General features: G+C 46.8%; 1 protein-coding gene across 1 annotated transcript in view; it reads right to left on the bottom strand.

The window, feature by feature from the left end:
- Nucleotides 1–14,237, bottom strand: part of STK10 (serine/threonine kinase 10) — a 198,625-nt gene extending 184,388 nt beyond the window's left edge. Inside the window, exon 1 of the mRNA XM_089659470.1 lies at nucleotides 13,980–14,237. Coding sequence (XP_089515596.1) covers nucleotides 13,980–14,132 — 153 coding nt within the window. The 5' untranslated portion in view covers nucleotides 14,133–14,237. The remainder of the gene's footprint in view (nucleotides 1–13,979) is intronic.
- Nucleotides 14,238–15,368: the final 1,131 nt, after the last annotated feature.

The raw sequence follows: 15,368 nt of genomic DNA, 5'->3' as shown, positions 1-15,368 counted from the left end.
AAAGGTTTTGGATTCACAAGTTGTGGGCACCGGATTCACAATATTTACACGCGAGTCATTGCTGTGGAGCACGGATTTATATTTATATTTACATTACTGGGACATTGTGTGGATTTTGTTTGCAGTGGATATATGTATATGTGTAAATATATAGATTGAATTATTTCACAGAGTGTTTTATACACATGCATGAATTATGTTATTCACTTAATATGATCCTAGTGTTGGGGTTATTTTTTTGATTATATGTGTGAGCACTAATTATTGATACACCTGTTTTTCACTAAAGTATGTTTATCTATGGATTTAATTAGTTTGATTTTATATTAATTTAGTATTTATTCAGCACTGCACCATTATTTATTGTTTAAATACACATAACCCATCACAAACAATTTACATCTTACCAGAAATGTATTCAGTGAGTAATATCTAACATCACTGTTCATGAAATGAATTTGTAAACAAGCCGTAGGAACATGTAGTCAGTGATCTGTGTAAAATGTTAGTTAACCATTGTGCAGGATTCCACGACTGAGTATATATAGGAACTGAATTTTCACCTCTTTTCATGCGGGGGTCAAAAGAAATTAGGGGTGTGCCATTCAGCTATATGGTGGTTACGATATTTGAGCACATTTAGGCTGCATTCAAACATGGGCATTTGGATCACCGCAATTCTTCCTGCAATTTCAAGCGCTCTGCTAAAATGACGAATTGCAGAACCACATGTTCAGGTACCATTCATTTTGATGGCACTTGAAAACGCAGTGCGAATCTGCCATGATAAATTGCACTGCAATCACGGCAAACCACATAGCACAAAGCATGTCGCCCAAAAGAAGTTCAGAAACTTCGAGCGATGCAGTTTGCTGTGACAATTGCAGCAGAATTGAAAGGCCTTTTCAGGTGCCGTTAAAATGAAATGGAACCTTAACACACAGTTCCACGATTTGTCGTTTTAGCAGAACGTTTTGAAATTGTGGCAATTCTGCCCATGATTCAAAACACTCATGTGTGAATGCAACCTCAGATGCAGCAACAATACAGTACTGAAGTGAAAACTGCCACAAGTTTTGTTTAGAGCAGGGGGTCTCCAAACTGCGGCCCGGGGGGCCGGATGTGGCCATTTGCTATCCTTTATCCGGCTATTGCTCCCAATGATATGAGGAGCTATTCCTCCCACTGAGACCAGTGATGGGGCACTATTCCTCTCACTGAGACCAGTGATGGGGCGCTATTCCTCCCACTGAGACCAGTGATGGGGCGCTATTCCTCCCACTGAGACCAGTGATGGGGCGCTATTCCTCCCACTGAGACCAGTGATGGGGCGCTATTCTTCCCACTGATGGGGCGCTATTCCTCCCACTGATACCAGTGATGGGGCGCTATTGCTCCCACTGATACCAGTGATGGGGCACTATTGCTCCCACTGATACCAGTGATGGGGCACTATTGCTCCCACTGATACCAGTGATGGGGCACTATTGCTCCCACTGATACCAGTGATGGGGCACTATTGCTCCCACTGATACCAGTGATGGGGCACTATTGCTCCCACTGATACCAGTGATGGGGCACTATTGCTCCCACTGATACCAGTGATGGGGCACTATTGCTCCCACTGATACCAGTGATGGGGCACTATTCCTCCCACTGATACCAGTGATGGGGCACTATTCCTCCCACTGATACCAGTGATGGGGCACTATTCCTCCCACTGATACCAGTGATGGGGCACTATTCTTCCTACTGATACCAATGATGGGGCACGATTCCTTCCACTGATACCGATGATGGGGCACTATTCCTTCCACTGATACCAATGACGGGACATTACTTCTCCTCCTACTGACCACCAACCCTGAGGCCATCTGTATTCTGGGCCCAGGACATCTTCTACCCCAGCCGGCCATAATCCGTCCCCCCTAAAGTCTGAAGGACAATAAACTGGCCCATTGTTTGAAAAGTTTGGAGACCCCTGGTTTAGAGTCTGAACTGTTTTATTATCAGAGCTAAGCTACATTGTTATGAAAAACGTAGCCTGAGTGAGACCCCTTCGAACACCATATCTAGACTAAGAGCCCTTTCACACAGGCTTTATGACCAGGTCAGCCTGTCTGTTTTTCCAGGTGGACCCGAGAAGCTCCATGTGTCTATGGGCAGTCTGAAGTCAACAGACTTGTGTCCTACTACCTCTGAGTGCATCCAGGTCTGGGAAAAAAACAAAAAAAAGGAGAGAGAAAAGGATTTCCTCCTTTTCCATATTTTCAGACCTACACATGACGGATGGGTAGCATCTTGATGTAATTGGACACAAGTCTGTTTACATCAAACTGTCCATAGAGTGATCAAGGGTCCTCCCCTGTCTGCCGGGTAAATGTGGACACAACCTGAACAAGCACAAACGTAAAACAACGGACATCTGTACTATTCGGCTCTTTTTAAGCAGAGGATCTGGTCACACATCCCCTGCTGAACAAAGCACAGCGGAACCATGTGAAAGGACCCTAAAGCTAAGTGGCAGTGCTTGCAAATCTAGTATGAAAGAAGGATTTTGATGTTTTAAAACTTTAGCTTCTACCCATAACTGAAACTTCCATTTTGAGAGGACTACCCCTTTAAATAAAAATGAAAAGCACTGAAGTGGTTTATGATTCATAAACCAAACAAGCTGAAACAGGTCATCATGATCCATAACAAAACAAAGTTAAAACGAATATACTTATAGGAAACCTAGTACAAGAGAATAATTAGTTTACATATTCCTATACTCTAGTAAGTTTATTTTGAGTGCTGATTTTGTACCCACTGGGGAGATGCACACTTGTATAATTGTCACCAAGACAAAAAGGTAACTCCAAAATTTTGATTGTCACCAAAACAAGAGGTGCGGTCTTCCAATAGGGACACCTGTTGTACTTACAACTGTAGAAGAGAAAGTGCCGGTTCACATATATGCAGATTGGATGCGGTTTGAACCGCATCCAATCCACATGACATGTGGAAATATATTGCTTCCCTTGGTGCCTGTTCACATATGTCCGATGCACTGGCGATGCGGATTGAAAAAGAGTCATGTACAATTTCTGAGCAGTGAGGTCTGGTTCAGGTGCGGATTACAGGAACCGTTTCTAAGCCGCACAGACCATCAGTTGTAAACAGGATAAAATCCTGACCTGAACCTGATCTAATCCTGTCCTGAACCTGTTGTAAACCTGACCTGCTGAACAACTACTGTTTCAATTAGCTGTGAAACCTGAGCTTCAATCTGCACCATACATGTATAAATCAGCTCTAAGGCTCCAATCACACTTTGCGTAGTGGAAACTCATGCTCACGCTAGTGATTTTGTGTGAGTGATTTTCAGGCAATTCCACGTGTCACACATAGTGCAGCCCATTTATTTCAATGGGCTGCCCTATGCGCAATCGTCATCCAAAAGAAGTTCCTGCTCCTTTTTGGGTGACAAGTTTCACATGCTTTGTAAAGTTGAGTTTTCCTGCAACTGCAGTGTGATTCTGCCTGTCTGGGGTACCATTTAGAATGAATGGCACCCAAACATGCATTGCACGTTTTGCGTCAATTGCCACACGATTTGGAATCATGGGGGGAATGGCGGCAATTCCAAACCACATAGTGTGAATGGAGACTTAACCTGACAGGGTTTAACCCTTCCCTAATCTACACAACATTTAAAGAAGAAGTACCTATACAAATTTGCTATAGATATACCACTTGAAAAGTAAAAGTAACTAAAGGCAGTCTACATACTTCTCATGAATAAAAAAGGCAAGCAATGAATAGTGCAGCATGGCAATTCACTCTATAGACCATAATATGACCATAACATTGCCACTAACAGGAAAAGTGAACATTGGTTGTCCCACTAGAATGGCATCTGAAAGTGGGTGGAATATACAGTATTAGACAGCAAGAGAACATGCTGACCCTGAGATTGATTTGTTGAAAGCAGAAAAAAATGCGCAAGCGTAAGGTGTTGAGCAACTCTGACAAGGGCTGGATTGTAATGGCTAGGGAACTGTGTCAGAGCATCTCCAAAACTAAAACTCTTGTGGGATGTTCCTAGTCTGTACTGGTCAGGGCTGACCAAAGGACGTCTATGGAAGGAAAACCAGCAAACCAGGGACAGGGTCATGGGAGACCAAGGCTCATTGATGCAGAAGGGGAGCAAAGGCTGACCCATGTTGTCCCAACCAATAGAAAAGTTATTATAGCTCAAATTATTGTAAAAGTTAACCACTTGCTGACCTCACCATAGCCGAATGACAGCTACAGCGCTGTCATCCAGTTCTGGGAGGGACACCATATGACATCCTCCCAGAACAGTGTCACAGCATGAGGAAAGTACTGCTCATAACCGCAAACATGAATAGAGACATCTACACTTATAATCAGGGCACTGATAATCAGTGCCCTGATTATCCATGCAGCCCCAGAAGGTGCACATCAATGCTGCAAATCTGTGCCCATCAGTGCTGCCCATTAGTGCCGCCTCATCAACGCACATCGATAAAGGAGGTAAAATTACCGGTTTGCAAAATTTTATAACAGAAACGAAGAAAAACGTTTATTTTTTTTCCCAAATGTTAGGTCTTTTTTCATTTGTTTAGCAAAAAAAAATAAAACACCCAGTGGTAATTAAATACCACCAAAAGAAAGCTCTGTTTGTGGGTAGAGTGTTGCATGACCGTGAAATTGTCATTAAAAGTGCAACAGCACTGAAAGCTGAAAATTGGCCTGGGCAGGAAGGGTGTAAAAGTGCTCAGCAGGCAATTGGTTAATTGCTGGTTCTGATAGAAAGGTGTCTGAACAGTGCATCGCTGTTTGTTGCATATAGCCACAGACTTGTCAGAGTGCCCATGCTGACCCGTGTCCAAAGTCAAAAGCGCCTACAACACGCATGCAAGCATCAGAACTGACCACAGGAGCAATGGAAGAAGGTGGTTTGGTCTGATAAATTTAACCATGCTTGAGGAACACCAGTTTTAGGTATTGACTTGGCCTCCAAATTCTCCAGATCTCAAATCCAAATCAAGCATCTGTGGAACGTACTGGAAAAACAAGTCTGATCCATGGAGGCCCCGGTTCACAACTTACAGGTGAAACTCGAAAAATTAGAATATCATGCAAAAGTTCATCTATTTCAGTAATGCAACTTAAAAGGTGAAACTAATATATGAGATAGACTCATTACATGCAAAGCAAGATAGTTCAAGCCGTGATTTGTCATAATTGTGATGAATATGGCTTACAGCTCATGAAAACCCCAAATCCACAATCTCAGAAAATTAGAATATTACATGCAATCAATAAAACAAGGATTGTACATAGAACAATATCAGACCTCTGAAAAGTATAAGCATGCATATGTACTCAGTACTTGGTTTGGGCCCCTTTTGCAGCAATGACTGCCTCAATGCGGCGTGGCATGGACGCTATCAGCCTGTGGCACTGCTGAGGTGTTATGGAAGACCAGGATGCTTCAATAGCGGCCTTCAGCTCTTCTACATTGTTCGGTCTCTCCTGGTAGAAGGCTGCGTTGACCCTGGACTTAATGAAGCACAGTGGACCAACACCAGCAGATGACATGGCTCCCCAAATCAACACAGACTGTGTAAAATTCACACTGGACTTCAAACATCTTGCAGTGTGTGCCTCTCCATTCTTCCTCCATACTCTGGGTCCTTGGTTTCCAAATGAGATGCAAAAGTTGCTCTCATCAGAAAAGAAGACCACTGAGCAACAGACCAGGTCTGTTTTTCTTTAGCCCAGGTAAGACGCTTCTGACGTTGTTTGTTGTTCAGGAGCAGCTTGACAAGAGGAATTGACATTTGAAGCCCATGTCCAGGATCTGTCTGTGTGTGGTGGCTCTTGATGCACTAACTCCAGCCTCAGTCCACTCCTTGTGAAAGTCCCCAACACTTTTGAATGGCCTTTTCCTGACAATCCCCTCCAGGCTGCGGTCATCCCTGGTGCTTGTGCAACTTTTTCTTCCACGCTTTTCCCTTCCACATAACTTTCTATTAATGTGCTTTGATGCAGCACTTTGGGAACATCCAACTTCTTTTGCAATTACCTTTTGAGGCTTTCCCTCCTTATGAAGGGTGTCAATGATGGTTTTCTGCACAACTGTCAGGTCAGCAGTCTTTCCCATGATTGGGATTCCTACTGAACCAGACTGAGAGACCATTTAAAGGCTCAGGAACTCTTTGCAGGTGTTAAGGCTTAATTAGCTGATTAAAGTGGGACACTTTGAGCCTAGAACAGCGGTTCTCAACCTGGGGGTCGAACGACACTTTCACAGGGGTCGCCTAAGACCATCGGAAAACACATATTTCCGATGGCCTTAGGAACCGAGACACCACTCCTCTATCCGTCTCCAGGTGTGGGCGGGATGACATGCCATCCCTGTCATCTGGACACACCCCCGGGATCAATCCTTCGCCGGTGATTGGCCGCTGGAACTGTAGCTCAGGAGAGGCACACAGGCGGCCAATCACCGGCGAGGAGGTGGGGCTTGGAGAGGAGGAGCCGAGCGGCACCGCGAAGATCGAGCGAGTGAAGAGGAGGAGAGCGGCCGGAGAAGGAAGACATCTGACCGGTAAGTGTCTGTACCATGGGAGAGGGAGGGAGCGAGCGAGCCCAGGCTGGAGCAGGGGTCAGCAAGGTAAGTATCATTGGTGTCAGTGGGAGGAATAGTGCCCCATCATTGGTGTCACTAATACCAACGATGGGGCACTATTCCTCCCCCCACTGACACCAACGATGGGGCACTATTCCTCCCCCCACTGACACCAACGATGGGGCACTATTCCTCCCCCCACTGACACCAACGATGGGGCACTATTCCTCCCCCCACTGACACCAACGATGGGGCACTATTCCTCCTCCCACTGACACCAACGATGGGGCACTATTCCTCCTCCCACTGACACCAACGATGGGGCACTATTCCTCCCCCCACTGACACCAACGATGGGGCACTATTGCTCCCCCTGATACCAACGATGGGGCACTATTGCTCCCCCTGACACCAACGATGGGGCACTATTCCTCCCACTGACACCAACGATGGGGCACTATTCCTCCCACTGACACCAGTGTTGGGGCACTATTCCTCCCACTGACACCAGTGTTGGGGCACTATTCCTCCCACTGACACCAGTGATGGGACACTATTCCTCCCACTGACACCAGTGATGGGGCACTATTCCTCCCACTGACACCAGTGATGGGGCACTATTCCCCCCACTGACACCAATGATGGGGCACTATTCCCCCCACTGACACCAATGATGGGGCACTATTCCCCCCACTGACACCAATGATGGGGAACTATTCCCCCCACTGACACCAATGATGGGGAACTATTCCCCCCACTGACACCAATGATGGGGCACTATTACTCCCACTGACACCAATGATGGGGCACTATTCCTCCCACTGACACCAATGATGGGGCACTATTCCTACCACTGATACCAATGATGGGGTACTATTCCTCCCATTGACATCAGTGATGGGGCACTATTCCTACCACTGATACCAATGATGGGACACTATTCCTCCCACTGACACCAATGATGGGGTACTATGCCTACCACTGACACCAATGATGGGGCACTATTCCTACCACTGATACCAATGATGGGGCACTATTCCTCCCACTGATACCAATGATGGGGTACTATTCCTCCCACTGACACCAATGATGGGGCACTATTCCTACCACTGATACCAATGATGGGGTACTATTCCTCCCATTGACATCAGTGATGGGGCACTATTCCTACCACTGATACCAATGATGGGACACTATTCCTCCCACTGACACCAATGATGGGGTACTATTCCTACCACTGACACCAATGATGTGGCACTACTCCTCCCACTGCAAAATTACAGTTATGAAGTAGCAACGAAAATAATTTTATGGTTGGGGGTCACCACAACATGAGGAACTGTATTAAGGGGTCGCGGCGTTAGGAAGGTTGAGAACCACTGGCCTAGAATATTGCACCTTTTCACAATATTCTAATTTTCTGAGATTGTGTATTTGGGGTTTTCATGAGCTGTAAGCCATAATCATCACAATTATGACAAATCACAGCTTGAACTATCTTGCTTTGCATGTAATGAGTCTATCTCATATATTAGTTTCACCTTTTAAGTTGCATTACTGAAATAAAAAAAATTTTGCACGATATTCTAATTTTTCGAGTTTCACCTGTACAGGACTTAATAGGATCTGCTACTGATGGCTTGATGCCAGATACCTCAGCATACCTTCAGAGGTGTAATGGAATCCATGCCTTGATGGGAAATGGTGGGTGGTCATTATGTTACGGCTGATCAGTGTATATACTATTATCAGCACATACTCCCAAATCCCAATCATCCTTGTTTATATAAATACTTTGTAATCAACCTCCCACAGACAGTCCCCACATTTAACACAATCTTGCAAAATAAACCACCAATGCTCTCATGTATTCATCCAATAAATGTATACGAACAAAAATATAGATCACTTTTAGAAAAATATCATGCTGGATATCTACACTGATGCGGACTGGGTAATGTGTTAGGAACGTAAGGATTCCCCATCATTTGATGGAAATGAAAATTATCAACCTACAGAGGACTGAATTCAAAGACACCCCGAAAATCAAAGTAAAAAAATGATGCAGCAGGTTAGTCTATTTTGCTGAAATTTCATTGCAGCAACTCAAAGAGGTTCTCAGTAGTTTTTATGGCCCCCACATGTTTGTATGCATGCCTGACAACTTCGAGGCATGTTTCTAATGAGACGATGGATGGTGTCCTGGGGTATTTCCTCCCAAAATCTGGATCAGGGCATCACTGAGCTCCTGGACAGTCTGAGGAGCAACATGGCGGTGTCAAATGGACTGAAACATGATATACCAGAGGTGTTCCTTCATCCTCCAGGAACTGCCTGCATACGCTCACCACATGAGGCCGGCATTGTCATGCACCAGGAGGAACCCAGGACCCACTGCACCAGCTTAGGGTCCGACAATAGGTCCAAGGATTTCATCCCATTACCCAATGGCAGTCAGGGTGCCATTGTCTAGCCCAGTGTTTCTCAATCTTTGTTCAATTAAAGAACCCTTTAAAATTATGGATAATTTCAAGGCACCCTTTAAAATTCTGTACGATCTTAAGGCATCCCATTCTAAAATGTAAAAAACTATTTTACACACATTCAGTGCACCCAACATTAGAGGTGATTTATTCTTTCAAAGCAAATACACCTTTGCACACTGGTACCGACTAGTATTCCAGCGTGTCTCTGTTTCTCTCCCTCACTTTGCTAATGTGACTCCAGTGCTGATGGAGAGGGGCATGCACCCCAAGTCCTCCTTATCAACTGATGATGTCATTGGTTGTTAGGATGTTGGCAGCTAGAAGGTCATAAAAGTGCACAGTGAAAACCTGTGCCTTTGTGTACTAAAAGGCAGGATTGATTCCCCTGCTGGCTTGTACACAATTTTTTTAGGCATTTTGTCAAGACACACCTGAAGAAGCCTGAAGGCACACCAGGGTGGCTGGATAACCATGGTTGAGAAAGGCTGGCCTAGCCTATAGAGGTCCATGTGTCCCTTCATTGATATGCCTCCCCAGACCATCATTGACCCACTACCAAAACGGTCATGCTGAACGATGTTAAAGGCAGCAGAACGTTCTCCACGGCTTCTCCAGACCTTTTCATGTCCGTCACATGTGTTCAGGGTGAACCTGCTCTCATCTGTGAAAACCAAAGGGCACCAGTGGCAGACATGCCAATTCTGGTGTTCAATGGCAAATGCCAGTCGAACTCTATGGTGCCGGGCAGTGAGCAGAGGGCCCACTAGAGGACGTTAGGCACTCAGGCCACCCTCATGAAGACTATTTCTGATTGTTTTTTCAGAGACATTCACACCAGTGGCCTGCTGGAGATCATTATATAGGTCTCTGGTAATGTTCATCATATTCCTCCTCGCACAAAGGAGCAGATTTTGATCCCTCTGATGGGTTAAGGACCTTCTACAGCCCTGTCCAGCTCTCCTAGAGTAACTGCCTGTCTCCTGGAATCTCCTCCATGCTCTTGAGACTGTGCTGGGAGACACAGCAAACCTTCTGGCAATGGCATGTATTGAAGTGCCATCCTAGGAGGAGTTGGACTGCATGTGCAACCTCTCTAAGGTCCAGGTATCACGTCATGCTACCAGTAGTGACACTGACCCTAGCCAAATGCAAAACTAGTGAAAACAGTCAGAAAAGATGAGTAGGGAAAAAATGTCAGTGGCCTCCACCTGTCAAACCATACCTGTTTTTGGGTGCATCTCATTGTTGCCCATCTAGTGCACCTGCTGTTTCATTAACACCAAAGCAGCTGAAACTGATTAACAACCCCCTCTGCTACTTAACTGACCAGATCAATATCCCAGGAGTTTCATTGACTTGATAATATGCTCTGATTAAAAAGTGTTCCTTTAATGTTTTTGAGCAGTGTATATCCACATCTCCTTGTCAGGTCTGGCTCCAAGCCGGCTGCAGGACCTTGCACGGCTCCAAGCCGGCTGCAGGACCTTGCACGGCTCCAAGCCGGCTGCAGGACCTTGCACGGCTCCAAGCCGGCTGCAGGACCTTGCACGGCTCCAAGCCGGCTGCAGGACCTTGCACGGCTCCAAGCCGAGCAAGTGTATATCCACGTCTCCTTGTTGGGTCCAGCTCCAAGTCAGCTGTGGGACCACGCACGGCTCTAAGCAAGCTGCGGGACCTTGCACGGATCTGTCAGGTGCTGATGACACAATAGGGTTGATATTCCTGGAGGTGTCTAACATGGAACACGATTTGGCACGGTACATGGCCTGTATGACAGGTGCGAGACCGCACACAGACTGTATGACAGGCGCGGGACCGCACACAGACTGTATGACAGGCGCGGCCCCGTGATCTGGTGCAGGACCGTACACGGCCCCGTGATCTGGTGCAGGACTGTACACGGCCCCGTGATCTGGTGCAGGATCGTACACAGCACTGTGACAGATGGAAAACCGTACATGGCTATACAAAAAAAAAAAACCCACAATGGCACGGGGTCCCCCCCTCCATCCATACCACGCCATTCAGATTTTGAGGGAAACCCCCGCATCAAAATTTAAAAAAGAAAATGGCGTAGGGGCCCCCAAAAAATTCATACCAGACCCTTATCAGAGCATGCAGCCCGGCAGGTCAGGAAAGGGGGGGGGCAAGCAAGAGCAAGCACCCCTCCCCCCCCTAAAACCATACCAGGCCACATGTCCTCAACATGGGGGCTCCCCCCCCAAAGCACCCTGTCTCCATGTTGATGGGGATAACGGCCTCTTCCCCACAACCTTGGGCTGTGGCTGTGGGGGTCTGCGGGCAGGGGGCTTATCAGAATCTGGAAGCCCCCTTTAATAAGGGAGCCCCCAGATCCCACCTACCCCACGTGAAGGAGTATGGGGTACACGGTACCGCTGCTCATTCACAAAAAAAAAAAAGCTGTAGTGTGAAAAAAGACAGGAGACATTCTTTGACAAGTCCTTTATTAAAAGAAGGAAAATAAAAGAATGTCCCCTGAAGTAGATCCAATGTCAATCACGATGCCCACCACCGCCTCCGCTCTGAAAAGAAAAAAAAAAAAAGGTTCCGCTACCGACGCTGGCCCCCGACCATCTACCTCTGAGCTGGTTTGCCAGTTTTCAAATATGTAAGGGACGGGGACACCCGGTGACATCATTGACCGGGGCATACTGGCCACTGACATCACACGGGGGCGGGGTCACATACGTGATGGCCCCACCCCCTTACATATTTAAGAACTGTCAAACCAGCTCAGAGGCAAACGGTCGGGGGCCAGTGTTGGTAGTGGAGCCTTTTTTTAGTTTTTTTCCCCGGTCAGTGTTGGTGGGCATCGTGATTGACGTTGGACCTACTTCGGGGACCTTCTTTTAATAAAGGACTTGTCAAAGAATGTCTCCTGTCTTTTTTCACACTACAGTTTGTTGTGTGAATGAGTAGTGGTATCATGTGCCCGATACTCATTCACATGGGGGGGGGGGGGGTCGGGATCTGGGGGCCCTGTTAAAGAGGGCTTCCAAATTCCAATAAGCCCCCCACAACCACAGCCCAGGGTTGTGGAGAAGAGGCCCTTGTCCCCATCAGCCCCCTGACCCAAAGCACCCCTCATGTTGAGGGCATATGGCCTAGAATGGTTTGGGGGGGGCTTGCTCGTCCCCCTCTTTCCTAACCTGCCAGGCTGCATGCTCCAATAAGGGTCTGGTATGGCTTTTGGGGGGGGCACACCATTTTTTTTTAATTTTGGCGTGGGGGTTCCCCTCAAAATCCAAACCAGATCTGAAGGGCTTGGTATAGATAAAGGGGGGGGGCCCATGCCATTTTTTAAATTATTTTTTAATTACTGGCTATTTTTTTTTTACATTCAGCTGTGAGTGGGGAATCCCGTTGACAGCTGATGATGAAAAAATAGATGTAAACTCATCCGTTTTTCTTTGAAAAAAAGTGACTGAACTAAAGGTTTTCTGACCAATCTGTTGGGGTGTACTCATGTATGCTGAGCACTGTATATCAATTGTGATTTTCCAATAAATACAAAATCAATAGTGATATAACAAAAAATGAGTCCATAAAACTCAACAAGCGTTGTTTATTGTCCCCAAATGTTATTACTGTATAAAAAAAAAAATAATAATATCTTCCTCCACTTTGAGCTGAATGATCACAGCAATCCACCCCGTCATACATAGTGCGCCCACCTTCTCTAATGTGCTCACCTCCAATCATGGACCAATAACCTTCTTTAGTTGGTCTCTAGGAGTACTTCCCCCACTGGGGTATGAATAGATCTTCTCCCCTTTAATATCTCACCTGGTGTATGCCCCTTTAAGTGACCAGTGGTCTCAGCCATCTCCTCTGCCAATATACAGATACAGGATGTCTCTCATAGTGTAGTAAAGCCAAGCATTACAAGAATTGATCTGACATAACATATGTAGTAAAAGTGCCTTAAAACATTTCAAACAGCCGTTTGTTTACCTTCCCTGCGACATCGTCACCCAGCGCCTCCATCCAGGTGGATGACCGCACACGGCTCCACGACCGTACACGGCTCCACGACGGGTGTAGAACTGTACACAGCTCTATGACAGGTAGAGGATCGTACACGGCTCTATAATAGGTGGACGACCGTACACGGCTCTATGACAGGTGGACGACTGTACACGGCTCTATGACAGGTGTAGAACCGTACACGGCTCTACGACAGGTGGGCGACCGCACACGGCTCTACGACAGGTGGGCAACCGCACACGGCTCTACGACAGGTGGGCAACCGCACACGGCTCTACGACAGGTGGGCGACCGCACACGGCTCTACGACAGGTGGGCGACCGCACACGGCTCCACGACAGGTGGACGACCGTACACGGCTCCACGACAGGTAGAGGATCGTACACAGCTCTATGACAGGTAGAGGATCATACACAGCTCTATGACAGGTGGACAACCGTACACGGCTCTATGACAGGTGTAGAACTGTACACGGCTCTATGACAGGTGTAGAACTGTACACGGCTCTATGACAGGTGTAGAACTGTACACGGCTCTATGACAGGTGGACGAGCATACACGGCTCTATGACAGGTGGACGAGCATACACGGTTCTGACAGGTGGACGACCGCACACGGCTCTATGACAGGTGTAGAACTGTACACGGCTCTATGACAGGTGGACGAGCATACACGGCTCTATGACAGGTGGACGAGCATACACGGTTCTATGACAGGTGGACGACCGCACACGGCTCTATGACAGGTGGACGACTATATAGGACCATGCTGGGTACCTCACCTGCACACACTGTTCACCTGACCACCCAGGTTAGCACACCCCTTAGTGTCCGGCTCACCTTGTACACCTTGCCGAACGCTCCATCCCCCAGCTCGCCCACTATCTCCCACACCAGATTGGGGTCCAGGTCCCTCCGGACGTGCTCGTACTCCCGCAGCTTCCTCTTGTCTCCAGTGAACCGCAAAATGCGGCGAAAGTTGGCAAAAGCCATGGCCGGAGCGGAGTTCAGGATACCCGGGAGAAGTCTCACTACCTCCGGAGGAGGCTCCGGCCAGACCGGACTACACCGTCACACAACCTACTTTCCACAGCAGAGAGCAGCTCAGCACCCAACTCACAGCCCTCATCCCGCCCAGGGGCGGAGCCTAGCGCCACATGCAGAAACTACACCTAGGCTGGGCGGGGCCTGCCCTCAGGCAACTATAAAGACGCCCAGCCAAGACGGAGTTATTTTTGGATGCAGAAGTTGCCGGTTTTACGTTGTTTGATGTAGTTGTTGGCTTTTCGGGTTTCTCCTGTGTGTTGCAGAGGCCAAAGACCGGTGAGCACAGAGCTGGTGAGCTAACTTCTTTCTAAGTGTATTGCAGTAAAATCACTGGCTTTGAAAAGACCCTGTCATCACACCATTCATTTCAGATACACCTTTCCCATAGGAATATACAGGTGTAGGACAAAAACACTACTCGAAGTGTTTCACATTGAAAGCAGGAGTGATGTAACATTATTTTGCTTCCGCTGTGTGATGAGACACCTAGCTAACAGGTAGGAAGCCTCACTTTTGTCATTCATTGCATGCACTGCTAGTAATACAGAGTAATTTCAGTTCCAAATACCAGTCAATATTGGCAGAAAACCTTCAGGCTTCTGCTAGAAAGCTGAACACAGAGGAACTTCATCTTTCAGCATGATAATGACCCAAAGCATACATTCAAATCAACAAAGGATAGGCTTCACCAGAAGAAGATTAAAGTTTTCGAATGCCAGAGCCCAGACCTGAATCCGATCGAAAGTCTGTGGGGTGATCTGAAGAGTACTGTGCACAGGAGATGCCTTCACAATCTGACAGATTTGGAGTGTTTGTGTTTTTGCTAGGAAGAGTGGGCAAATATTGCCAAGTCAAGATGTGCAATGCTGATAGGCTCATACCCAAAAAGACTGAGTGCTGTAATAAAATCAAAAGGTGCTTCAACAAAGTATTAGTTTAAGGGTGTGCACACTTATGCAACCATATTTTAGTTTTTTTTTATTTTTACTTCCCTCCACCTAAGATTTGTTTGTTTTTCAACTGAGTTTTACAGTTTAAAGGTTACATTAAAGGTGGAAAAAGTTCTGAAATGATTATGTGACGGAGGTGTAGGTGGGACAGAACACGCGGAGAGCAGTTGGCACACAAAGCTTTTATTGAGTGATTTGGAGGGCACTTGATAGGTATAGCAAGGGTTACGTC

Source organism: Staurois parvus, unplaced genomic scaffold (genome assembly GCF_062004578.1).
Source record: "Staurois parvus isolate SC_StPar_1 unplaced genomic scaffold, SC_StPar_1.0 ptg001158l, whole genome shotgun sequence".
Taxonomy (NCBI): Eukaryota; Metazoa; Chordata; class Amphibia; order Anura; family Ranidae; genus Staurois; species Staurois parvus.
The sequence above is the reverse complement of the archived record's forward strand: the minus strand, read 5'-3'. Positions and strand labels throughout refer to the sequence as shown.